The sequence below is a fragment of the Harpia harpyja genome, chromosome 10 (genome assembly GCF_026419915.1).
Source record: "Harpia harpyja isolate bHarHar1 chromosome 10, bHarHar1 primary haplotype, whole genome shotgun sequence".
Taxonomy (NCBI): Eukaryota; Metazoa; Chordata; class Aves; order Accipitriformes; family Accipitridae; genus Harpia; species Harpia harpyja.
This window is the reverse complement of record NC_068949.1, coordinates 37684122-37711466: the sequence shown is the minus strand read 5'-3', so window position 1 is coordinate 37711466 and position 27345 is coordinate 37684122. Positions and strand designations below refer to the sequence as shown.

Here is a 27345-nt window from a genome sequence, read left to right as displayed (position 1 = left end):
ACAAAGAAGATGCAAATACTGTATTGTCGTTTCAGTCATACTAATGATCAAAAAAAATTATTCACAGCAGAATGTATCCACTCTTCACATAATAAAATCTCACTTTAGAATCGTATTTAGGCTAAGATCACGGTGTGGAAGAGGATCAAATCTGGCAGGTACTTGCAAAAGTGAACTTTTCCTGTCCAGACAATCTACAGAACACCAGCCTCAAAATATATTCTCTGTAAATTTACCATGCACACACAGAGGCACCCTTCCTTCTCTTCATCCCTAGCAATGCCCTGAGCATGTTACCTCTGGTGTGGGTTTGCAGGCATACAGGATTGGGTCTTATGGGCAAGACAGCGCAAAGTCCAGCTTCAGAAACCTGATGGAAGGCTCCCAACGCTTTTGAGCTGTAGTTCTGAACATTCATCTCATTAGTGTTTCTACCACTCATTCGAGAAGAGTGATATAAACATGTAAGAAACTTTGCACATGCCAAAAGAAGAAAGAGGGATCCTTTACGTAGCAACTGAGAAAACTGGAGAAAGTTAGGCGGAATGACTTGTCTCTTAAGTGGGTGGCTAAATTGCAAATAAATATATTTAAGAGAAGAAGCATCAATCTTCAGAAGTAGATTTAAGCTACTAAAGAGACAATATATAATTGGGGGGGGAATGATGTTTTTAGTAAGCTTTCAGAGTAATTATGCATTTGTATAGATCAGTAGTTTCCCATATTCTTCCTTTTTTTTTTTTTTGCATGCTACACAGACATTCAGATCTGTGCTACTTACCTGTGTCTGAATTTTCTCAGCACCACGCTTCAGCTTAGTCTGCATAAAAGATTGATACATTTGCTGTATATACTATATAAGTTAACAGCCCAAATGAGGTCAGTAACATTTGCCTGCTTTAAAATAGGAAAGAACCCTCTTTAGTAATGCATTTCATATGTTGACACAAGTGAATACTGGGACATATGAATAAGTCATAAGGAAGCTCTGAGTAGCCACCTGCTGTTCCATCAGAAAACAGGGTAGCTACGTATTGTTAAGTCACAGGTTACCTTACATAAATATCTGCATAAAAAGGATTTAACAGTCTTAAACAGCCCCTGATGATGGACAAGACCAGAATGCAGAGCCATGTCTCTTACGAATAAGGCTGAATAGAGTCCTCTTCCACACATTGATCTTAAAATAAAAGTTATACATGAATTCCAAGTCTGGCACATTCATATGTTAGAGTTTTGAAAAGATCTTTAAATGCTCAGCACTGATGTGAGCATTCTAAAACATTGCAACAACTCAGCTGTCCAACATGCTTAATTAGAGAAAGAAAAGAAAGAAAAATAAATCACAGTGTTGAATTCAGAAATAATTTTGCTTGAACATTCAGGAGTACATGATAATATAAAGAAAAAAAAAAACTATGGCAAGAATTGTGGACTAAAACGCTCAAAATCCTGAAAACAGATGTAGCTTACAGACAAATCCTCTGTACAAAGTATAGCTCATATATAATAAAGTTCAAATAATCCTGAATGCCATGACATATTCTGTAAGTACCTTTTCATTGATATATTGATCAATGGTTGTGTTAAATATTGAACATGATCCAACTGTGATATGAAAGTTAAGCTATGAGAAAAAAATAGAAATTATTTTAGAATCAATTACAAATAAAAGGAAATTCTCTGACATATCCCAGATGTTAAAACATCATGTTCTGCAAAAAATTATGCTGTACTACAATGGTAGGTACTCAATGGAATCTATATAGGTCACATTCTTGTTCTCAGTAGACATGCCCTTGAGAATATGTTTATTAATCAATAGGATGTATAGTACCACAGGTTTTTAGGCATATGAGCTTTCAGAAATTCATTAAAATTTAAACATTAAGAAATTCAGTAACAGCTAGTCCACAGAAGCACTTCAAAACTGTATCAACATATTCTACTCTCTGAGGCAACCAAAATACAGAACTCATTTGCCATAGCCACTTTTAAATTTAATAATAATGTTAACACAAACTGCTTAGAATAATTTTGGTTACACAGCTTACAATTTCTGTGGAAAAATATCATGACAATTGTTTAACACAGCTCTTGAAGGATTTCTTTTACAAATTATTATCTGAAAGACTAATTTTTCCTATGTCTACTTGCAGATTTTTGACTCTTGAACTGTGGATTCGCTTATAAGAGCTTAATAAGACATAAAAAACCTATTTTTTTTTTACTTTAAGAGGTGTGAGAGTTGGATTAATTTACAGGTAAAACAATAGACTAAGACTCTATCTCAACGCTATCTGAGAGATTTGCAAGAAATGCTAAGTACACTACTGAATCATTGGACATTTAGAGTTCCAGACACTTTTAAAACTGTTTGATTACCTCAGTAGATGAATGGACATGATTATTTAAAGAAATAAAACAGGCTGAGTTGGAAGAACTTATTTTAAAATCAGCAGCAAGAGACAGAGTTTGCAGACAAGCAATCAAGTGGAGAATGACAGCTAAAAAAGGATGAAGAGTAGTTGTTTCAATGATTTTTGTAAACCTTGGTAGGGAAAATAATTCAATGAGACATTGAAGGAGCAGTAACAGTAGTTGAAAGTCTCAAGTCAAGAGAGACCTCTGTCATGAAAGTCAAGAGAAAAACAAATTTCAAGGAAACCACACAACCAACAGTAAAGGTACAAGACAAAAAAAAACCCCACACCCTGAAGGAGACTTCTTTTCAAAAAGCAACAATGTCAAAGACAAATTAAATAAAAAGTCAGATTAATAGAGGATGGATGGCATAATTTAGGTCAACATTGAAAAGTCCCAGCTACACTCCAGTCCCATAGACTAAAAGGCCAAAAAATTCCCATCTCCAAGATCTGCTGGGGTCAACATGGAAAGAAGTGCCAAATACAACATCTAGTACATGTTGACTCATCTAACCTTATGTCTGCATAGTCTTTGCTTTTCTCATTTCAAAACCAGAGCCTTCCTAAACAATTGTAAGGTTAAAATAATTATAAAATTAAATTAACTATAAAATAAGATTACAGAGATCTTAAAGTATTACCTGTTTGGGACTGTTTTTACATGTGGATTATGTCACAGATCACTTACAGGCTGCAAGCTTTACAAGAGCTGTTGATTCCGGCTTAATACGGCAATATTTAACATTCTCTATACAGCACTGGTATACAGCTAACAGGGATATCTGCATGCAAAGCATGTTGCAAAGGGGAAAAAAAAAAAAAAAAAAAAAATCACATAATCAGGCAAACGGGCCCCCTAAGGATCCAGAAAGGTAAGTCACTCTGCTTAATTAAAGCAAAAAGGTACAGTCAGCCTAGCCCTCTCAGGACAAAGATGGACATTCCTGCTAATATTTCATTAAATTGATCACAAAGCATTACTTGATCAAATCAGAGATTTGATGAGAATAAATCCAGGTGTTTTCAGATAGGCGTCTATTCAAAAAGATGCCAAGGCTCAAAATTTTAAGTTCCCAGTGGATGCTCAGCTGCTGTACTTATTTCACAGTTATCAGGAACAGCTATTCCCTGGCTCATGCATCCAGTAGAAGTAATCAACTTTCACAAAAAGATGAACAGCATAATATCCTAGTCTTCCCTGTATTGCTTGGGTTTTCCCCCCCTCTAAAAATGAGGTAAAAATATCAGGATGACAGACATCTTAGGACTCACCATGACATTGCTAGTGAACCAAACATACAGAAGTCATCATCATCCAGAAAGTTGCCTGCTATGCACTGCTCTAAATGACACAATTTACTCAATCTCACAGATGGGGGGGGGGGGGGGCAGCGGCGGACACAGACACAATGAACCCCAAAAAAACCAAACCACCCACCACAAAACCCAGAAGATTTACAGTGTTTATACTGGGTTTATCTGTTATGTCTGCCAACTTTTTCTAGTTAAATGTTTCCACTCCCTTACAAATTCCTTTAATCCACTGATCTTAGTGTCACAGTTAAGAAGTATGTAAAATACATCAACAGAAAATTTTAAAAACTCTCCAAAGCTGATTTATTTTCTTCTTACAAGTGTGGGTAGAGGGTTCCTTCTGTAGGAATAAGATGTATCTCTTTGCTTTTGACAAGAAATAAAGATTGAAATATAAACCAACAGAAATGCACAAAAGAAGTGATAAGTTAGTTTATATTTCACATGTATACTGACATAAAAACTTCCATTTTCTTTGGATTACAGAGCAGATTGGTTTGTTGGGAATTTTTAATGATTTGTGAGTAAACACAAAAGAACTTGTCTTGAAAAACTGTACAGTTTACCATGTAAAACTGAGGTGTGGATAGATTATGCAAGTATTTTTTTTTCATTCATACATTTTCAGGAGAGTGGTGTTCATGAAAACCAGGTATTTGTGAACAGTACTGTTGGATACATATACACTTTAATACCTTCTCCTGTATAAACATTGTTGTTACTCAGGGAGGGATTTGGTAAAAATCATATAATTCATTATAAATCTCTCCTCCACCATACAAGTCCAATACAAATACTTATTTTGACAACATATCAACCAGAGATACTAAATCAGATGTAACAGGTGCATAAGTACTTAATAGGGCCATTACTGGAGCATATCACAGCACCAAAGCTTTTCATATTGGGCAAATTGTGTAATTACTTTTTAAGTACCAAGTGTAACTAATTAGCACTTTTTAAACCAGTATGTATGATCCTTAAGTCTTAGATATTTCCATTTAAATTTTCCATCAGCAACTAATTTTCTAGTGCAGGGAAAAAAGAACAGAGAAGACAGAAGAGTGTTACATACATGCATGATGTACCAGTATCAATTTGAGTATCCATATGGACATAATAGAAAAGCCAAAGCAGCTGTACATAGTCATTAGCACTCCAGCTGTAATCCGAGATGAAGATTAGTCAAATACACTGCTTAAATTGTTACCTTTAATAACTATACAAGCACAGAAATAATTCATCTTTACCAACTACTTTGTAAAATACATACCATGGGATCATAAACCTGTTATGAATAGATATTTCTTCTTTGTTATTGCCAGTTACAACTTGCTCTCCAAGTCACAGCTAGTGTTTGTTCACTTAATAGCATCTGATGAAAGTATTTCATAGTTTCATTTACACAATTAATAATTAAGATAATTGATAGAAAGCAAATAGGGAAGCAACATGGAATGTGTGTATTTCTAATAGTATTCAGCATAATTAACTTTCCATTCTAAATAATTAAAATTTATGGAGCAATGGAGATGATCGTTGTGCTATTTACCTTATAACCAACATGAAAATTGCTTTATGAAGTGGAAATTCAAGGCAGAATTAAAATACTGCCCAAATTCCAAGCGAGGCTAAAATCATTATATCTAATGAAGAACTCTAAACAAGCCTTGAATTACTTAATATCTAATTACATCTTAAAAGATAAACTGGGATGCTGCGATTATAATCTGTAACTTTATCAGCATTATATCCTGTTCTAATTCCACTTTTTTTTTATTAATGAATGTATACATCATGACAAGGCAATCAACCATAAAACCAAAACTTCTAAGCTTTAATGTGTAACACTAATAATCCTAGAACCACCAATTCTTGTCCAAATTTTAAAAAAATAATGTTCTCAGCTAAGGAAAGTTTGTTAGATCATGTGTTTGTATGAGAGTGTGTGTGTATATATATATATACACACCTGTATGTATGATTGCAAACTTGTCAAACAACTGGCAAAAACATCAGGAAGCATGAGGCAAGAAAAATTAAAGATAACACAAAATAAATGTTTGACAATTTTCACTCAGGATGATGATGTAAAGTATTATCTTACAAAAGCAAGACAGCTCATGGAAATAAGTGTATAGAATTGGACAATACAACAATTTTAGTAGTAACAAAATTCAAATAACTTACTGCCCTACCAGAACAGAGACAAGACTCTCTACACAAGAATACTCGGAAACAAGAGATTCAAGACATTAACTTGCAAGTTAGAGCAGTAGGCACTTTATTAAATAGATTAAATTATACCATTTGTCATATTCTAGCAAATATTGTACCTAACTGTAATGCAAAAAGAGAAGGAATTCCTCAGAATTAATAGAACCTATTAGTCTAGCTTCTCATTATTCTATATTCATAGTTCAATCTAAAAATATGGATGTGAGGGGAAAGAATAAAATGCATCATAAATTTATTAACATTACACACTTTATCTTTAATAAAGCAACTATAAAGAATATTACCATTACATGAAGACTCAATAATAAGCTGTGCAATTAGTTAAACCTGGAGACCAAGTTAATGTGAGAACCATAATGCAAGTAACAAGCTGGATAGAAATGGGACCAACAGGTTGCCCATAAGAAAAAAAATCTCAGCCTATATAGGTATTAACATTGGATAGTGCAGGTAGTCAAAAGCTGACCTTAAAAAGATACTTAACAGTGATGGCACAAGTGTGCTAGTGCAATCTATTAATGGCATGAAGTTGTTCATAGTGTCAAAGATTAATATACCCCATGCAGAGAGCTAGATGTTGATGCTTGACTAACAGAAATGAGATTAAATTTAGTAATTTAGTCTGTAAAATCATGCACTTAGAAGTGAGGGGAATAATTTTAATTAGTCCACTGGAGAAGAAAGAAGATAATTAAAACAGCAGCAGAATGACTATATGCCACCAATGGGATACAGCCAGAAAAAAAGAGAAATGATCCTACAGTATGGGATTTCCAGAGATCAGGCAGTGATGCAGATGTGGGATTTCCAGATGCAGTCAAGCAGAAATAGCATCACAGCACAGGAGACGGGCAAAGCCATATCCAAGAAACAGAATAGGAAAGATTAAACTGGAACATGAACAGAGAATGCTATTTGAGTGACTAGAAGAAATAAGAGCCTAGGAAGAAGACACTTGCTTATCCTAGCATAATCAAGTCCAAGGTAAAAATATTACACACTCTGTACATACAAAGAGGACAAAAGGAAAAGCAAATGGAGAGAGAACAGCTCTTTGTCTAAGTGACTATATGCACACAAAAATAGGCATGTATCAAGGAGACTGCATGAACAAATTTAGAGTAACAGTCTAAATTCAGATAGTCAGAAATGTGATATTCAAGAACCTTTGAAGAGGTTTATGTCATATTTAGTTACAATATACTGCCATTTCACTCCACAGAGTTTGGGACTATGGCACAACAGAGTTTACTAAAGATTCTTTTATCTAAGTCATATATACAAAGTCGTTAAGGCATGCTTTTAAAAAATATCTGCTCAAGTTTCAAATTTTTCTGCTAGAGTTGTTTGCAGGGTTTTGGAATGGTTTTTTGTTCTTTTATTTAAACACATAACATCCCCTCCATATAAAATATCCCTGAGTATAATAATGGGGAACTATGTGTTTGCCACATATAGGTAGCCAAGGCTTTATTTTACTGCAATAATTAAAAAAACCAGAAGCATTATATTATTTTTTCACACAGCTTTTAGGTCGCAGCAAACAGATGCCTTTGCCCCTAAAACAGTGTACACAGGCTAGTGTAGTAGTCCTGCAAGAGTGGGAAAACAGAGGGAAAAAAAAGGAGATGAACCCTTTGTGGAGATGTCAACAACCAGCAATTTCAATCACTCTGGCTGGTAACACCAGACAGAAATCTGGAGGAAAAGGAAGAAGAGAGTAGCTTGTAGAGTGAAGTAGGATAAAAGCAGTATTCGAGCCTAAATTGCGACCCAAAATGCTTAGCCTGTCCAGTCCTGAAGACAGCTATTCTTAACAGCCACCTTATTTTTTTTCCATGTCGCAGCTTGTGAACTCTTCAACAGCTATGCTTCTAGGCATTCATAAAAGGATGTAATAGGTTGGCTGAAGTTGGGTGTCATGTCTACCCTGACATATGAACTTACACTCCTCAGAGATCATGATAGGCAATCTGGGAACATAGCTCACAGAATTGCAGTGGCAGTGATTTTATTTTAAAATATGAGCACATAAGGAGATGAAACTCTTCCTCCTTTTCCTTCCCACTCTTATTCAGCAGTGCAATGATTAGAGGCACTAACCCTAGATAAGGGAAGGTTTGCAGTACTCAGGTAGCTGCTTCAAGTCAAAGAACAAACAGCATGGAATCTGGACTTTCATGTAGACTCTAGAAAATTCTATTTTTCAAGTATATTTGTATATACATACATAGATATGCAAGTAGATACATACGCTCACACATATATACAGATCTATCTGTTTTAGAAATATTTTGCCTTTATACACAAGACTTCACCTTTAAACTCATACAAATCCCTGCTGCTTTACAGACAAGCCTTTCTAATTAATCCCAACTTGCCCGCCTTCTTAATTAATCCCAACTTGCCAGAATGTTAAGGCAGGCAAGTCATTAGAAAAATCAAAGCACTTGGAAAAACAAAACAAAACAAAAAAACCCAACAAACAAAAATCCCCACAACAATACTTCAGAACTAGGCATCATCAGAAGCTTCATGTTAAAATAAAAATTCACAAGTTGAGGCAAAAGCACCTAGCAATTTTAAAAGCTTACATTTAAATAACAGAAAATTACAATACTCTACAAATGACAACTATAAATTAACATACCACAAGGTCCAAATAATTTTCATTTATCCCACAACAAATAAAAAAATAATTGCTATTTGCCATTTCTAATGCAAGGTCCAATAATGTCCTAAGAAGGCTGAACCATAATAGAATAATAAACTTCAACATTTGTGTTCATTCAAACTTGACAGCTCTAATATTTAATTTTCATTCTCAATGTTGGTCACATTTTTATTTTTTGGTAAATTAAAACTCCCTGCTGCCCTGTTCCCTCCTTCATAAGGCTCAGTTCCCTCTTTATCCCATTGTTTTGGGTTATAACTTTTTAGCAGTTTCAGACAACTGCAAAGTTCATCCAGAGAAGAAAAGAAAGAAAAAAAAAAGAAAGTAGCAGAGCTTTGATGATAACTAGAGAATTATAAATTAAAAACATACTTTACAAATCCTGCTTATTTTCTCCTATTAACAATTTAAGTCATTAATTTTATCTTAAACTTACAATAGTAGTTCAGTCATTACTCAAACATATCATTTTGGCGAAATAACTGTGCACTGGTGGTGAAAGACTATCATCAGTGAGGTGATGGTTCATACTTGTAAACTTGTATCCAGAGTGAGCATGCTCCAGTATCATTGAAATCCCTTCATAAAAAAAACACACAAGACTTGCAGCTCCAGAATTAGAGGTTAGAAACAAATGTAATGAATATTGTCAGTCTCCTAAATTGTGAGGAACTAAAATTAAAAGAGAGCTCTAGTGGGGCTGAAGAGTTTCTTTTCCTCCCATTTAGTAGAGACCTGAGGTGAGTCCTTATAAGAGCTTCTCAAATGGCTGATATAAATCTGTCATAAACGAAGCAAAGTATTTTATTTCAGCACTTATACACCCCGGAGAGGAGCCAGCTCAAACCAAAACAAAACTGCAGTAGTTGAGACTAGAAATTACAAAGCATAGGTAAAGTTTTAGCTATACTATGAAGGGTGTTATGAAGTCTTCCATCATTTAGACTTTTTTTTATTTATATGTAAGTTGTCATTTACAATTATTAAGTTAAAGGAAAACCGAAATAACTGTTTGGTTCTGCATTATATAAGTACTGCATTGCTTGTATAGTTCAGTAACAAAACTTTCTCTCCTTTTATCCGTTAATTTCTAATGCTATTTAGGTTTCCTCCCCTTCTTCAGTCTACCTCCCCTTCCCCATTAGATTATGCAATTAAACCAATTTATGACATAAGCAGTTTCATCACAACACAGCAATATGAAACAAATTCATAACTTCTCTGCACATTTATACAGCAGTAAAAGATATAGCAAAAGAAAGCATATAATTTATTGTAAAGGCAATAAGAAAAACTCAAATGCATTTTTCATAGAAATGAAATTCTCAAACTCACCATCACATGGCAGTTTTTAAATAGGGACAATCCCCAAGTACTCATTTCAGAGCTTTCAAAAAAATCAATTCCATTACCATTTTGCAGGGGAGTTGTTTTGATTGATTCTTTTACATTTTTTCCCCTCAAAATTCCATGATGATCCTACATTTATTGATTGTTGGGCATTTATTTGCTTTCAAATTGCTTTTCCCTAAGATTTGATATTTCAAGAAGAAACAAAAACAGACTCTAGCATCAAATACTGAGCTTTAATTCATCCAGATCACCCCACTCTCTCAGGCTCCACTTTGAAAAATTTGATTATAATACAATCTGACTATTAACAGTTCATAGTAGTTTGATACACTTGTTTGTGTATCCAGCCAAACAAACAGGAAAAACTATACAGAAAAACTACTTGAAAATAGGAAAGCTTCTCAGTTTTTCCTGAGAAAGTTAGCATTTATCCACAGGAGTGTTAGATAAACAAATAAAGCTCTACATGTAAATTACTTGAACATTACATAGACTAAAAGTTATTCTTCTAAGAATAATAACTGAGACCAGGCAATTAATGCAGTCACAACTGAGTGTTAGCCATTGCTACCTGGTCTATATGATGCTTTAAGGATAATACAGTTGTATATGGGAACAATACACAACTAGCATATGAAAGGCCCTGCCTGAGGCTTTTTGTCCAGAATAAAATAAGAAACTGTAGCTTCTTCTGAGGCACAGATGGGAAAAGTCTATGACTTTGAAAGGCTGACTGAAGTGGTGTTATAGTACTGACAGAACTCTTGCAAAGACCTTCCTTAGTCTTTGAGCTGGACAGAGCAACACCCTCAATGGAATTCTTCCAAACAGAATGAGACCCCTTGGAGTGGAGACTCCTTCTGCTAAAAATGGCAGTTCCAGAGTACAGACAGCAGGATCTGCACTATCCAAAGTACAGACTTATATATGAAAAAGTAAAGCTAATCAAATCTACTGGTCTTCATAAACTTCACTTCTTTTCTACCTGTACCCCCCGCCCCCAATGCAGAAAAACTTGAAATCTTTGGAAGATGTTCTGTTACCACACATTGCAATCAGAAACAGTCCTCTACATATAATTAAAAACATTCTGGTTTAATGCTTTAACTGCTGATACTTGTTGGTCAGATGCATTTTTTAAGTTATCTAATACAAAAAGGCCTTTCTATTCATACAATCCTGCAAATTCAGTCCATCAGACACAAACAGCAGAATTCTGCTTCAGATGTGGTCCTGGCATCACTAAATCAGACAACTAAACGCACTTCGATAATGTTTTTGGACACCTACAAAAGCCTGTTGCTTGATTGCTAGAACATCAAGTTATGTCTAGTACCAACAAAAGAAAAGATTAGCTGAGAAATAAGTGTCTCCCATGACACTGATAACTTCAGGCATTCCTGACAAATACATATACCACTTCTGAGTAATGCAGACACTGCTATTTTACTGCAAACAGGAAGAGAATTAATAAAATAAGATGTTGCATTAGTACAATGAAGCAACAGAAACAGGCTTAAACAGATACATAATCAAATATTCATATTTCATACTAGTTGTACAAAAAACCCCACACTTATTCAAAGATTTTTTTTCTCCTACCCTTCAGCATATAACGCTACATCAAAAACCAACATTCATCCTGAACATTTTTCCTTCTGTGCTCTTTAGCATAAATTCAAAAACCAACTACTCCAAAATAATGGTCACATGCCATAGTCCAGTTATTGTTTCATTTTTCAAGTGCTCATTCTGTCCCATGGCAAGATTCTAATTTCTCTTCTGCATCCAAACACAGTAAAGCTCACAGAGATTTCATAATAGCAACTGTTCTTATTTTTCTAAGAAAGCTTCTGACAAGGATAAATTAAAAATATTTTAAGAGAGGATAGGGAATTTTACTTGAACAGAAGCTAGCATTTCCCTTTCTTCACATGCATAAAACATGCTTAAGGATAACGTTCCCTTGGATGTCTCTAACTCCAGGAAAATATTTGGAACCACAATCCTAGCTAAAAGCAGACAGTTAATAATTATTTTTCCTTCTGAATACAACACTAATGTAATTAAATCACACCTATGAGAACTCTTTGTATAATACAGGCATTCTTAGCATGGGACAACACCTTAACAGCTTGATTTTAAAAGTACCAGGAAGATAAACACAGGCCGCAAAAGTTCATTAGGTGAAAAGATTATTTCACCAACTTAATTCTTGTTTGTATCATTTAAAAATCCCTCTAAAAAAGACTGATTGTATCCAGCCACACAAACTTCAAAAACATTGGTACAAAGTATCACAAACACTGGTCATCAGTGTCATTCTTTCCTATCATTATCACATTCATTTATTGGTAGATTTCCTTTTTCTTCGTTTTGCTGTAATTTAGAAAATGAAGACAAGCACTATAGGTAAGGTAACTCAATATTTTACAACATAACAAGGTGATGCATATGTACCTACACACACATTATATATATAAAAAAATTGCAGGATAACAAACATTTCAGCACCTATACGTGAAAAATGCATTACTGTCATATATATATTATTTTAAGAATCTGATTCTCCATTCCATTATACAAGTTTCATGAAGTTTACCTTCAAATTAAAGAACAAACCCTAAAGAGATTAATTACAACATCTTAAGACTATAGCAATTGAGAGTCAGGCCTGTAGTCCGATTGCAAGTGCAAAATTATGAACAATCTTATTATTCCTTGTTATATCATAAATATTAATTTAATAGAAATTCAATATCATTTTATTTCTTAATAATCTTATTATTGCATATTAATAATATTGATTAAAATATGAATTTAAATATTTATATTACATTGTTATCCTACAACTATCGCTAAGTCCATGAATGCTTTCTGATGGTGTATACCTTAATAAAAGTTAACCTGTCTCCAAAACCAAGAAATACTTCCCATCCTGAATCAATTAAAAGCCAAAATCCTATTTTGTGGACGTGCTCAAATTTCACCTGTTTCTACAACACTCCTTACTTTGCATAGAGTGACCTCCTTAGAGATAGTTTCTTTCAAATCCTGCCTCAAGCAAATATTTCTGCAAGTACATGGAACCCCTGAACTGAGTCCATTATCCACACAACTTCTGAAAATTACTTTCTGAAGAAGTCTATTTTCGACTCCTGAAACTTCAACTTGATTAATTAGATGAGCAAATATATAGTATTTCTGATATGCAGATATCACACATATCCACACAGCTATGCAATTTTCTCTTTGCTGCCTGAGCAAATAACTTAGGAGTCATAAAGCATACATGCACACAAAATCATAAAGAACTGCGCAAGTGAATCTGGACTAAGTAAAATTCAACATTATGGGAAAAAACCCTAAAGATCCTTCTGATACAATTAAGCACAGACAATATCCTGCAAAACACTCATACCTTTATGAAAAAATCCTTAAGATTCACAACAGCAAGCAGACCAGATTTATGCAGCCTGTAACCCCAGTTACCATTGAAATCTAGTATAGAGATGCCTTGAACAGTATTACTAGCTTACCCTGTTGAGCACATGCACAAATAGAAACATGTAATGTTAGTATGTATTGATCAGCATATGCAACTTTTTCTGCACAGCAACATCCTTACATACAAACCTGCTAACCTCAGTTCCTTAATTCCCTTCAGAGCCATGGTTTACAGGCTCCCAGATTATTTCCATCCAGATTTTTAACAGCATTTTCCAGTTTCCACTTTTCTACAGAAGCAATGACAAGATCTTTTAGACTAGAATGTCTTCTTAACTATAAGGCAAGTATATCCTACCACAAGAAATGTACTGAGCAAAGAACAGAGAATTCAACAAGGATGATCAGCTGTCCTTAAAAACAGAAACCACCACAAAAAGGCATCCTCTCATTTAAACTACATCATCAGAACATGTATACTTCATAAATACATGATATACTCAAGATAAGCTTGCATAACTTGTTATCTTATAGGTTGACATCATCTCAGAAAGCCTCCTAAATACTTCTGGTCTGTTAAAGCAAAACAAAACAAACAAAAAAAACCACACCAAAAAAAAACCCAAAAAACTGAAAGAGAGAAGGACTCAAAAACATAACAAGAAAGTTCTCAAAAGGGAGAAAAAACCCCAAAGTTGCTGCGCCTTAAAAATTTGTAGGTTTTTAAACCATAGGACATCTGAGAATTTGTTTCATCCAATAGTGTTGTTTTATTCAGAAAAAAGTATGCCTTCAAGTAGCACCAGAATAAGTGATATGATACACTGAAGTCTAAGCCAGCAATGCCATAACTATGAGAACAAAGAATATTTCTTCTTCTAAAGATCTTGTACAGCTATGCTCATACTCACCAAATTAGCATATGTTAGTTTTGTCATTCTCCCAGCCTTGAAGCACAATAATTTACCTCCATACCCAGTGAGTCACATAAAGACAATGAGGAAACTTGTAGCTTAGAAAGTTACAACATAGACCAGAATATCACACATGGCACAGTGCTTTCCTTGATCATCACAGAAAAACAGACTAAATCTTAATTGCTGTGTTTAAAAATAAGGAGTAAGATTAAGCATGTCCTTCATCTGCTTTGGTTTTCACCAGCAGATGGAAACAAAAAGTCAAATTTACCAGGATGATAAAAAAATAGTGACTGTAAAGAGCAATGGCTGATGTGTCAAACCACATAAGACTCTTCAAAAGGAATGTCCTTAGTAGGCAAGTACTTTAACCACAGGGTTTTTTAATAATAGTAGGTAAGGCTTTTTAAGATCTTTACTGAGCATGACCTCAAAACTATCAAGACAATACAAAGGAAAAATTCAGAGGAAGATGTTCTCAAATTCCATTTCAGTGCAACGCTGCAAGCCTCTATCATTCCAAGAGAATCTAACATACACTGGCTCTGCTTTCCAGTCCAATTGCTACTTATAAATGCAGTCAATCTAAATTAGAAAATCTAAGTCTGACTTTAAAGGAATATTCTGCTTACATTCAGCGGCCTGTCACCTCAGAGTTTTATGTTAGAGAACAGATTTCTGAATGCATACAAACCCCAAAAGCAGTAGGCGCACTTCAAGGATGTATATAAAACTGCAAATAAAATAATCCAGCAATGTTCCTGTTAATGAACAGCTTTTGTGAACTCAATATATTAAGCTGTGGTTTGCTTGTTTCCTGTCTCCCCTGCCCCCTTTAAAAACAAGAAGATAGACCAACTACAAACTCAGTCCAGCTTTGCTGTCCTGGCTCATTTGAATGGAGGACACCTTTCAAGATCAATTCTCTAAGTATTCATCAACCTCTAACCTATATTGGCATTTATACCTGCATTAACAGAGGTCCCCCCCCATATACTCATTGAATGATGTACAGTATGTGGTTGGAACAGTTGGTCTAAAATATCATCACAAAACTCCTCAGCTGTGCATCCATACCTGAATAATAAACTTCATATCTTCTCCTATATCTGATTATGTTACACAGTAAAGGTCTCTAAGAAAACAAAGCACTTCAATCTATATTGTATACTTGCAGAAAATGAATGTACAATTTGAAAACAATTCAGTATTCCTAAAATGAAGACTAGGACAGAATTACAGAAAATTGTATAAACTCCCAAGCTTCCATTTCAATTCAGTCACTTATTTGTTATGTTACATTAGACAAACACACAACATCAGGTTTCCTATGTGTAAAACAGCTCAAAAAATAAGCGTCTATTTCTCAAGGCTACTGTGATAACTAACTAGCTACCTAGTTCTTAAATAAGATATTCAGATACAAAGTATGATACAGATGTGTAGAGGTAAGTACTTCCTTGAATATGGGGGAGGGTCCCCCATGAAAACTAAAATAGTATAAGCAATTTGGAAATTAAAAACTCTAGAAAAAATGTGTCATTTCGATTTTATAATAGATGCTCACAGATTATTCCTACAAAGTGCTACACTATTAAAAATACCCAGGAAAAAAAACCCAAAGTTTTAAATACAAATGTTCTCGATTTAATACTTATATCAGCACTAGGTTTTAGAAAACATCTGCAAAAATATTTTCTAACACAGTTGTCTTAACATATTACAGCTGTGCACGCAAGTGCAAATTTGTATGTTTTCAAAAGCAGCCATTTGTTTGTTCAGTATTTATCATTTTTCAAGAGCACCTTCCAGCTCCTGTTCAATGTTTTAAGTTATCCTTTAGAAAAGCCTCAGTTGACTTAGGAAGCAAACAAAACAGATCTGCTGATATAAGAGAACTACAGCAGCACACAGCTTAATTACGACAGCTCTATGATACTTCCTATGAAACACACAGTTCATTTCCCTCTTCCCCATAACCGCTTTGGTACATCTTGCATATACCACATATACATTTGATTATCAAGTATCCTCCAAAGTAGATTCATCAGCTGGGCTTGCACACACAAACATGAATGCAAGATATTTTATGTTTGTTTTGGTTTATTGTTTTGGATTTTCTTTGCAAGAAATACATACTTTTACATACACACACTCTTACTCTAGATTCAAAAAAGAACAATTAAAGGTGCAAATTATCCTACAGTTGGATTAATCAGCATTTTAGTTTTACTAATAAAGCTGGAACTATCAAGTATTCCTTTATATAATTCAGAGTGTATCAAAGTTCTCTTGAGTTTTGAAAGCTGAGATGCATTATCAAGAAAATTAAGCTTACCATATTTTATTCACCACTACTATCCATTACAAAAAGGAAAGTATTTTAAACTGCAGCACGACTAGCAAGATATTTTTCTGGTTAATTTATCTCTGTCCTTGGATTGGGGGTGGCAATCAATGAAGCCCATTCATCATCTCGTTCCACAGTGCCTTATGGTCTACTTACACCTTGCATAGAAAGTTTCTGCAAAGCTCACCAGAGTATTTAAAAATATCTCCCCCCAGAATTTTGACCAAAATCATTGCTGCTCACACTTTACTGCTACAACTGGTAATGTACATAGTTAAAATCTGGTCCTTCTGTGATACTTCTGATCATTCTTCAGTCCCAGCTCCAGCATCTCGATAATCACATGACATACTCAACATGACCCACTTTTTCATTGAAGGCAAGTTATTAGCCTTCAAGGTAAACAGGGAACAAGCTGAAAACTCAAACACATGGGAACAAACATACATCTATGCATAAAAGTGCATGTCTATAATAAAAATCTACATTTAAAGACTCTGAATCCAGACTCACAATTCTGTAATAACATAATGCAATCATCCTACAAATTAGGAATGCATGGTTCTTTGATACTGATAAAGGAATGTAATAACTAATACAAAACATTGTATTCATACAAGTAGAGCAGTAACTCTTCAAAGCATCTGTTAAGTACTACAGTGTATTACAATATTTTGTTTGTTGGGGGTTAGGTCTTTGGAGGTCTTGCCTTCTGAAATAAAATCTTATCATTGACAGTCAATGTACAGTTTTTTCCAAGGATTCTCTTGAATAAAAGAACAACGTATTCTTCAAATATTCTGCAATAATACAGACTGCTTGCAAGTTTTAGGTAAATCTGACCGAATAAGGAAGCAATTTTACTCATTTCTTTGAGATCTATAGCACAGTTTGGACAACAGCACTTCATGCCCTAGTATTTATCACATTCTAGGAAGAAATGCATTCTCTAAAATTTTACCTAGCTTATTAGCTGTCCCTCATCATTACAGTCGTGGGTCACCTCAAGTCTTTAACCTTACAGGAAGTGTTATTTCCTTTTACAGATGAGACACTGAAGCACATAAATTATGGAAGAAATCCATATGAAAATGTAGACGCTGAGTATCATTTTATGTGCCTGCATCCAATCTTTAAGTACTTCAGTACTTGTTCCATTGCCAGGTAATCCTAGAACATGCTGGCTTCAAAATTCCCTACCCAAATCATGGCTCATGGTCACATGCTGCTTAAAACTTGGAAATATTCTATGGCTAGCTTGTTTCTAAACACCATTAGAATGAACAAACTAGATATTTTGCCATCATACGATGGTAGTAGCACATCTCCATCCTTAGCTAAGAAATATAAAATACTGATTCAAACAGATCCTGGAATCCATTTATTCCAGATGAGTGATGCAAGCTCTAAATTTTGGGAGAGATTTTACAGTGAATTCATTTTTTACAAAATGCTGTTGCATTAACAGAGAGTTTAAGATGTTTACCCTATAATATTCTATATAGCTGGTGGCTAAATTACTTTTCAGATGTCTAAAAGCTTTAGACTTTTCTGTCTGCAGGAGACTTCAAAGCTGAATGCAGTTCTTCCACCTTGTGAATGAACACTAAGTAACAGTGTTGAGCTCAGTTCCATCATTTCTCAACAGCGTCTTACTCCACAAGGAGCTCTGAAATCAACACAACTCTTAACTCCACTTATTAGGCTTTTAAGAATATATAGGGCAACCTATAACACTAAGCTTGAAAATTCTCACTGCTCGCCCATCTCACATGAAAACATACACTTTGCTTATAGTTTACTATTGTTCCTTTATTACTGTTAACAGCTGCAGTCCACTGGAGTGCCCATGTTTTCAGGTATCATCATCATTTATTCCTCCTTACATCATCTTTGTAGCATGTTTGCCAAGACTAGACTATACAGCTAATAATAAATTCCCCAGACACTGACAGGTAATTATTCTTCAATATTGCATGAGTTTTCCAATGCATTTTTTTATTGTCTATGTAGTAGTGTTTTAAAAGCAAGGGTTTTTTCACCAGCACTTCAGTTAGTATGTGTAAGAATTTCCCAAGGATATTCCTGTAGCACCTCATATTACCTCCTACCTTTTCTGCCTACATTTTGATACAATTAAATCAATTTCTAGTGCAGTGTGATAGACTGATCTCTCAAAAACTACTCATACTCATTTTAAAAAGATGACATGAACTATGGTAATGCCTTCCAAAATATGATCATCGTGCCTTCTTTTTGGTTAAAGGAAGTAAGAGATACACAGTGTGAGACTATTTATTTGCCAAATTAAATTTAAATCATAATAAATATTAAATGCTTTAACCGTTAGAGGCATTTATGTATCACTTACGGATAGACTTAAGCATACATTTGATGCAACTGAGCTTTTTACACGCCCATAGTGATGGCAACCAGCCTTTGGTGCTGTCTGAAGGCCTGTCAGCATCCTCAGCCATCTGCTCTCACACTTGCTTAGGTAACAAACTGCTTCGTCTGCAGACAAACCAGACTCCAGAATCCACAAGCCCTTTGCCCAACTTGCATTTGGATTCAATCCTATAGATGGTCTCAGACTCACACACAGAGGAAGGATCTCTGTACATTGTTAATTATCTACTGCTTGGGGGAAGAGAGGGGTGTTTTTAAAAGATCATAGGTCCATCCCAAACACACACATGTTTGTAGCCCCACAATTAAATATCACTCCGAATAGGGGAGGCTGTGTTCGGTTCACAGACTAGTTAGAGAAAAGCATGGCCACATATCAATCACTTGGTACTGAGGATGCAGCAACTCTGAGAAGACTTGTGAGGCAGAAAATAATGGACTGAGCTGCCAGCACAGTGCTACGCTTAGAAGCATTTTCTGCAGCTGCACGCGGCAGGACACCAAGCAGCAGGGGAGACATTGCTCTGCTGCTACATTTCACCAATACACCCATTACCAAAAGACAAGCATCTAGTTCTGGCATTCATAGCTCAAGAATGCTCATAAACTAGGCTAAAAACCAAGAGAGCAGTCAAGGATGGAAAAACTTGGTTTGTGTTGAGACAACTCAAGGGACACTCCTCCATCCTCAGTAAGGAAAAGGTGACCATATTTTCACCTACACAGGGAACATAGACCTGACATACTGAAGGCTCTGCAATGAAGGCCTGACTCAAAACATGAGAAAACAGGGCAACTCAAAGAGACAAAAAATGAGATAGGGTAGATTTTCTGGATTAGGCAGATTATGCATTTGTTTTTACTGGTTATAGAAAACAGTGAGGATAACTAACCAATGGAAGAACTTTGAAAGTCTGTAATGAGCTCTCAGTCAGCAGAAGTGCTTTCAAACATATGTGGATGGTTTTCTAAAGCATGCATTCAACTCAAACAGGAATTAATTCAGAGTTACCCTACAGCCTGCATAAGGCAAGCTGCAAGAACAGGTAATCAGAGAGCTCATTTCTGGTCTTGTCTATAAAAACCCATTAAAAAAATATTCGAAAGGTTTAGTGGTGGACTTGGTAGTCTTAGGTTAATGGTTGAACTCTGTGATCTTAAGGGTCTTTTCCAACTGAAATGATTCCATACAGGAAGTATTAAACACCACCAGCATTCTAATAACAATCAGGTTTTAAAGTTTTCAAAAAGATTGCTTTTCTTTCAAAAAACACTTTTTAATGCAGGCTGTTTAGCTTGTAGGAGGAGTTTAGTATGGTCGTATGGCTTATGCTTCTACATTTCAAAACAAGATTTGAATAAAAAAAAGTATTCTTTACAAATTCAATATCTCTTTATCGTACCAACTATCATTGTATTTTAAGATTTTAATACAGAGAGAATAACTCACGTGGGAAGAAATACTTTTCAGAGCATCACCACTAAAATCAATTTAAATAAAGATCACATTTTATAAGGGTAAAGTCATAATCACTGACATTTCCACTAGTTTAATTATATTAACATCACATGTTGACTTATAAAAAGGCAATTTGCAGGTGTAAAAATCTCACAATTCCACTGATGTCAGTAAGAATAACTATGCATATGTCTTGAATCAGATACAGGCCATGCTGATGACAAAGGCAGTTTTGCAACTGATAGCCTGACTCAGGATTTGTAACAGAAGTTGCACCAGTTTAGTTGTGACGTTGTTTCACATTAAAGTTAAGGCAAACTAAATCTGTACCACTTCTTAAAGGGACAATTTTCTTTTCCCATCTACACCTGCTCATTCCTGCTACCTCCTTTGGGTCAGCAAGAGACTTATGCAAGTGAAGTAACATGAGGAAACTGAGCTGGCTTAAGAACAGTTGGCTGGTAGGTGGGGAGATATGTTCCCGTTGATACTTTTCAACTCTCAGCAGGAATATTAATGCTTACATAAGAAGCGGAAAGATGTAATCAAAGAGAAGCGTGAAGGATAAAGTCACCCCTTTTCACAGCAGCATGAACTTCAACTGGCTGCAGCTAAAACTAACTTTTTGCCTAAAGATCATTTCTTATACAGCATTATTGTTCATTTACATTCTGCAATTTAAGGACACTTTCCTTGCATGAGTCATTCTGCAGACAGCAAAATTCAGAGTTTTAGATAGAAATAAGGATTTTGCCCGGAATAATGAAATTTGATACACTTTTAACATTTCACTTGTGAAGGTTCCTGTACTTGGAAATTGTTTTGTCCTTGAAAAATGCAGAATCTTTTATAGGAGCTCTAGAAATTAAGAAGAACAGGAAGGAGGTAATTTAGAAGTGCAATAAGAACATCTGGAGACAAGGTTTAATAATTAAACTGTTCAGTTTGCTCTTACTCTATCCATAACAACTAGATATCTAGGACTAGGCAAAGCATATTAACTTGTGTAGGTACTCAAAGGTGCTCACCTATCCTCTACAGTCTGCTTTGTTACATACGCCAGTTGGGACTCATAAGTTATCAAATAAACAATCATAATCATCTGAAGACACAATCTACTTTTTTAAAGACAGCATTTTAGGAGACTGGAATTTCCAATCATTCAGATACTCAAAAACTTAAGAGGAAGAGCAGTTTCATGCACAATTTTTTCTCTAATGCGCTTCCACACACCAGTGCATAAACCAGAGCTAGAGAAAGGGGTAACTTTTTGCTCCAACCTGAAGGAAACTTTTTTTTCTTCTAAGAAGTCATTCTGTGAGTAGCAAAACTAATGAAACCTGTTTTCCTGTAGCACTGCATCTCAACATTGATTGACTTTGACATCTAAATACATAGAAGCTGTGACTGCAGCTTTTCCTACAGTTGGGCCATTTGTAATGTTTGCCTCCCTGAATTCCCTGGAGTCTCATAACACAACTGCTTTGGGCAGCCTTTCCCTCTGCCTTCTGCCCAAGCTCGTATCATCATGAAAACTGTAACTGACCAACAAATTCAAGGGTATAGGATAGGGGAAGAAAGAGTGGCAGTTATAGCATTAAAACTTCATTTCCTTAATAAATCAATCTATCAGAATAAAACTGGACACTGTGCTTTTATGCTTGTGGTTTTGTTTACATCTTGGGAACTGTGCTGGTTGAAGCTCCCTGCTATAAAAACAGAACCTGCTCACCCTTTGGCTTTCTTATCTTTCACCTGTCTCCCACAGGCAGGCAGACAGAATTTCTTTCCCCTCTCTTTTTATAACTAAATTTCCCTTTTTTATTTTGGTACCGAAAAAAGAAAAAAAAATTTTTTTTGCATTCTATCAGAGCAGAAGGGAAGAAAAAAAAAAAGTTTGAGAGAAGGAAAAAAGTCAGAATTGCATTCAGATATCCATCCTGAACAGAGTAAAATAATTTACTGGCAGGCAGAGATGAGGCCTAGATCATTCTGAAATGTGACTGACATGGATATGAATGCAATGCAGTAAGAATAACAACACTTCCGTGTATATAATGAGTTACCACATGCTTCACAATACAAGGAGTAAATACAAAAGTTGATAAATAAGAGTAATAAAATAGTGCTAGCGAATCTTTTTGCCCATTTTTTCCCCCATCCACCCTTGCTCAACCAGAGCAACATTTGCAAAGTAGTCTACTTACTCAGTAATTCTCCTACAGGGAAAAGGCAAGGTTACCATAGTACTGTCAATTAATTTTGACACCTGCTTACTAAGATTGATCAATTATTTTTGATGTCTCTCTGCTATGTTGTTTACTTCTCAGTCTAGAAAAGAAGTAAAACAAAGACAAAAATACTACACATCTCTCACCAAAGAATTAATGGTCCCAAGTTACCCCTAGGTAGAGCATTCCTCTTACAATAATGTTTCTGAGGCTTGCTAATGCAAGTCACTCATTCCCAGAAGAGCAAATAAAGAAGAAAAATAAAGACCCTTTTATTTTCAAGTCTTTTAGGCCTACCCTTAAAAAATCTGTTTCCTCAATTAACCTCGTGACAGAAAACAGGTTTTACAGGTGTGCAATTTAGGTCATTAAAAGTTCAATTTTAGTCTTGCATAACAGAGACGCACCCAGGCTCTTCAAACTGCTGAAACTTTGAAACAATGTAAATGTTTAGAATAATACACAAGGTTCTATTAACATTTTTATAGATTGTATCTACAACCCATAAATTAATTGTTAATGCAGTTATAATAGCCAAACACACTTTTCAAGCTTCATGTCATTTTGAAACATTCTTCATAATAATTCTTACTGACAGAAGCAACTGCTGCAAAAGTGGTATACATCCAACATAACCTGTCAAATAAAAGTACCACTGCTGCAAAAGTCCAGCCATGGCAACTTGTGTATAAAGCAGATATTCACACTTCACAGACAAACAGAAACAATATGCAAATGTTCCACGGTAAGTCAAACCATCAATTGCCACAGAAGTCACAAAGGTCTTCAATCACCCGGCCGTGAGGCAGATTAACATTCTTTTTCCAACTCTTCAGCTGGAAATACATAGACTTGACTCATCACCCATTCAACACCCATCTGAATTTTCAGGATTCAAAATACAACCACTCAGAGTTGCTGCTTGCGTTGTAAGACACGTTAACATATTTCATGCCATCCCCAACTCACAGGACCTGAAAAGCTTTAAATCTTAGAATGCTTATTTTCATTGCAGGGTATATTTTGCTTCTAAGAATAAAGATTAACGATGAGCTATCGAAGATACCACTATGAAAGTGTCCTCAGTAAAAAATAGGTCTCCAATATAATAGAAACAGCTTGCTTCTGTGATAAAAATCACAATGCAAGCATCACTGTCATTTCTAAAGCTAAGCATGAAAGAATATAGAGGAGTTAATGAGAAATCTGTTCTGCTTTCACCAAAACTCCTAACGGCACAGCAATTAATCACTGTGTTAGTTTAGCTCAGAAGAGGTGCCCTTTCAACACTCAGGCAGAACTTCCTCTAGGTGGGGATGGATTATTAACTTTCTACCAGAAGTGAAAACATAACCCCACTGTGCCTTCTCACTTGACAAATACAACAAACGTAAAGAAACATAAATGTTTTACCAGATAATCAAGGAAATACCCGTTAAGGACTGGATAAAGACTCCAGTAATCATTCAGAGAACATACTAATTCACAACAAGCTTTGAAATTTAAGAAATGAAAATTTGCTTCAGTCCTTGCACTATTAGGGTCTGTTGTGAGTGGCATCAAGACAAAGGATACAAGTAATCTCTTTAAAGCAAGGAAATAATAGCTCTGCAAGCTTGTCTCCTGCAGATCCTCACACACAAAGAAGATTCACCTGGGCCTCCTCTCCTCACTCTCAATCCCTACGCAATTAGCCCATTGTTCCACAGCACAGGACAAACCCCAAATCCTCAATACACACAGGCAACAAATGACCAACTTTAAAATCTTATTCCCAAGTTCATATGCAGATAAGATGTATTACATCTGCTTTATATTATCTTTACAACTCAGTTATAATCTCACTGATGAAATAATCCACCAGATACTATCGGTGAATTGTTTCTTCCTCTGCAGCACGTACATTACTTCAGCCAACATGTCTGACCCCCAGCTACTCAACTTCCCAAGCTAACGAGTCACTGGATTTACTTTTTGTTTATTTAGTGATGAGTGACCTCGGATTGAATGTTTAAAAGATGTAAATTATATAGCCTAATTTTAGTACTCCAAAGAGAAAACTGAACTTAAACACAAATTTAAGTAGACAATTATTGATACTTTTACCAATTAAAGTACTTTCCAAAGACAGAATTTGAATTCTGTAAGACACAGCTTTACCAATATATTGTCATTAGTTAGATATTAGAACACTTTCCAGCTCTATGTGTCAATATACTAATAAATAGAGTTCCATCTTTTAAGGGGTGTTTTACAAGGGAATGAAATGAGATGTCCTGTCCAAGGTTATATAGCGAAATAACAGCAAACAGTATTCTTCACAGCCAGTCTTTATACTGATACCAAAGGGGGCGGGGGGGGAAGTGACAGCCCTATAAATTAAGTCTTCTTTTCCACAACAGATAGAAAAGCAAGTGTCAGGATGCGCTTCCTTCTCACTGATCAATGACTCAGTATCACATCCACTTTTAAGAATGAGAAGGTAGTTCTAGCTTCACTGACCACTCCCTTGCAAAAATATGTTACTGTTTACATTTACCACTCTCTCCTCTCCTGCAAACCTTGTCATGAGGTACGTACATTTCACTAAGTTAAGCTTATGTTATCCTGAACGTGCCTGACTAACGCCCACTTAGCTAAAACACTAGAAAGAAAGGGAGGAAGTCTGGAACGAGCAAAACACTTTCACTCTCCAGAAGGAAAAAGTCATTCAAATCCCTTGGTAATTTTTGCTCCCTGGGCAGCCCCATGAAGTGCACATGTCATTTCCATGACACTTCCAGAAGGGACAGCAGCGACACAGCTTTAGGCCGATTTCTCCTTGTCTCTCAGTTCCCATCAAGTGGAGCAGCCTATTTTCAGCGGTAAGTTAGCAGGTACAATTTTCCATCGCAGGACTGAGTCCTGCGTTCTTAGAGGCAGGGTCCCTGAGGTGGAGGAGCCTACTTCATCCTTAACTTCTGTCACATACTTCCACCACACATGAACACAATCATAGCAGACACAAGCAAAAAAAAACCAGGCAAGTGAAAACGACAGGAAAAGGAGTTAGGGAGGAGGAAAAGGGAACAGTAATCGGCAGAGACTTACTTGAACCTGCCCTGGCAATGTTGGCACTGGTCTCCCACCCAGCCCTGGTCGCAGACACAGGTGGAGTTGACACAATGACCCGAGAAGCAGGAGATTTTGTCGCAGGACTTGGACTGGGACACCTGGGCATAGAGGGCCAGGTACAAGAAGCCGTAGAAGAGCAGCCAGCTGTTCACATCCAGGAGCGAGGAGAAGAAGCAGCAGCAGCAGGAGGAGGAGGAGGATGAGGAGGAGGGGGGGGAAGGTCTCCAGGCGCCCAGGGGCGCGGGGGCAGCTCCCGCGCTCCGCGCGGCGCTGCCCGGGTCCATCTTCGCCGAGGGGGCCGTGGGCCGAGGCGCGGCCGGCGGCGGGCAGCGATGGCAGCGCCGCCCGCGCACCCCGGGCAGGGGCAGCTTCCCCTGAGGGGAAATAATCCGGCCGGGGAGATTCAAACCCCCCGCTTCCTCCTCGCCTTCCTCTCCTCCCTCCCGACCCCAGCGCTGCCTCCTCCGGCCGCCTCAGCTCTCCGCGCCCCGTCACTCCCGCGGGGAAGCCCGGCAGCCCTCAGCCATCCGCCCCTTCTCTTCGTCGTCCTCCTCAGGGCTCATCGCTCCCGTCTTCTTCCATGGAGGAGGAGGAGGAGGAGAACTGCCTCTTGACCTTGTGTTTTCTCCTCGCCAGAGATGCCCCCCACCGGCGTGCACACACACACACACCCACACCACCCTCGACCATGTAGCCCCCGACTCCCCCTTCTCCTTTGTAGTCCCTCTGCCCGCGGCACACACGCAGGCGGCAGCGAGGAGGAGCGCGGGGAGGCGGGGGCCGCCGCTGCCGTCCTCTCGCCAGTCAGTCAGTCAGTCAGATGGGAAGTGAGGGCGGCCGGGCCCCGGAGCCGCTACGGCATCCCGCACCGGCGGCGGCGGGGGGGGGGGGGGGGGGCTCGGCGGTGAGAAAAGGGCTGAGGAACTCCGTTATTAGCCCTGCAGGGAAGAGGGGCGGGAGGAGGGTGGGAGAGGAGGGTTAGCAGCCCCTCCGTGTCCCGGCTGACAGCTTCCGAGCAGCCATTTTTAAAGGCTAATTGTCATCTCCTCTCAGAGCCGCCTGCTCGCTCTAACGCCCCCCCCCCGGTCCGTTTGGATCCGTCCCTCCGCCCGTTCCTCAGCGGCCGAGGGAGGGGAGGAGAGGGGGGCCCGGCCCGGCCCGGCCGGCGGCGCGGGGGGGGCGGGAGACCACCGTCCCCGCCGACCGGAGCGGGGAAGGGGCAGCCGGGGTAACCGCACACCGGCAGCTCGCACGCCCCTCCCGCCCCTTCCTTCCCCTGCGCCCAGCGACGGCGACCTGCGCTCTGTGCTTCGACAGACACCTCTCCCGCCCACGCTTCTTAAAAAAAAAAAAAAAAAGAAAGGGCGGAGGGAGATGAAACGGCACCGGGCCCGGCCGGCCGGCCGGCCGCCC

General features: G+C 37.3%; 1 protein-coding gene across 4 annotated transcripts in view; it reads right to left on the bottom strand.

The window, feature by feature from the left end:
* ATRNL1 (attractin like 1) overlaps window positions 1-26800 on the bottom strand; it is a 542514-nt gene extending 515714 nt beyond the window's left edge. For 2 of the 4 annotated variants that reach the window (XM_052798373.1, XM_052798374.1), the window contains exon 1: window positions 25909-26800. In XM_052798373.1, the coding sequence (XP_052654333.1) occupies window positions 25909-26216 (308 nt within the window). In that variant the 5' untranslated portion in view covers window positions 26217-26800. The remainder of the gene's footprint in view (window positions 1-25908) is intronic. The other 2 variants (XM_052798371.1, XM_052798372.1) reach the window with 1 other exon arrangement.
* Between the last annotated feature and the right edge of the window lie 545 nt (window positions 26801-27345).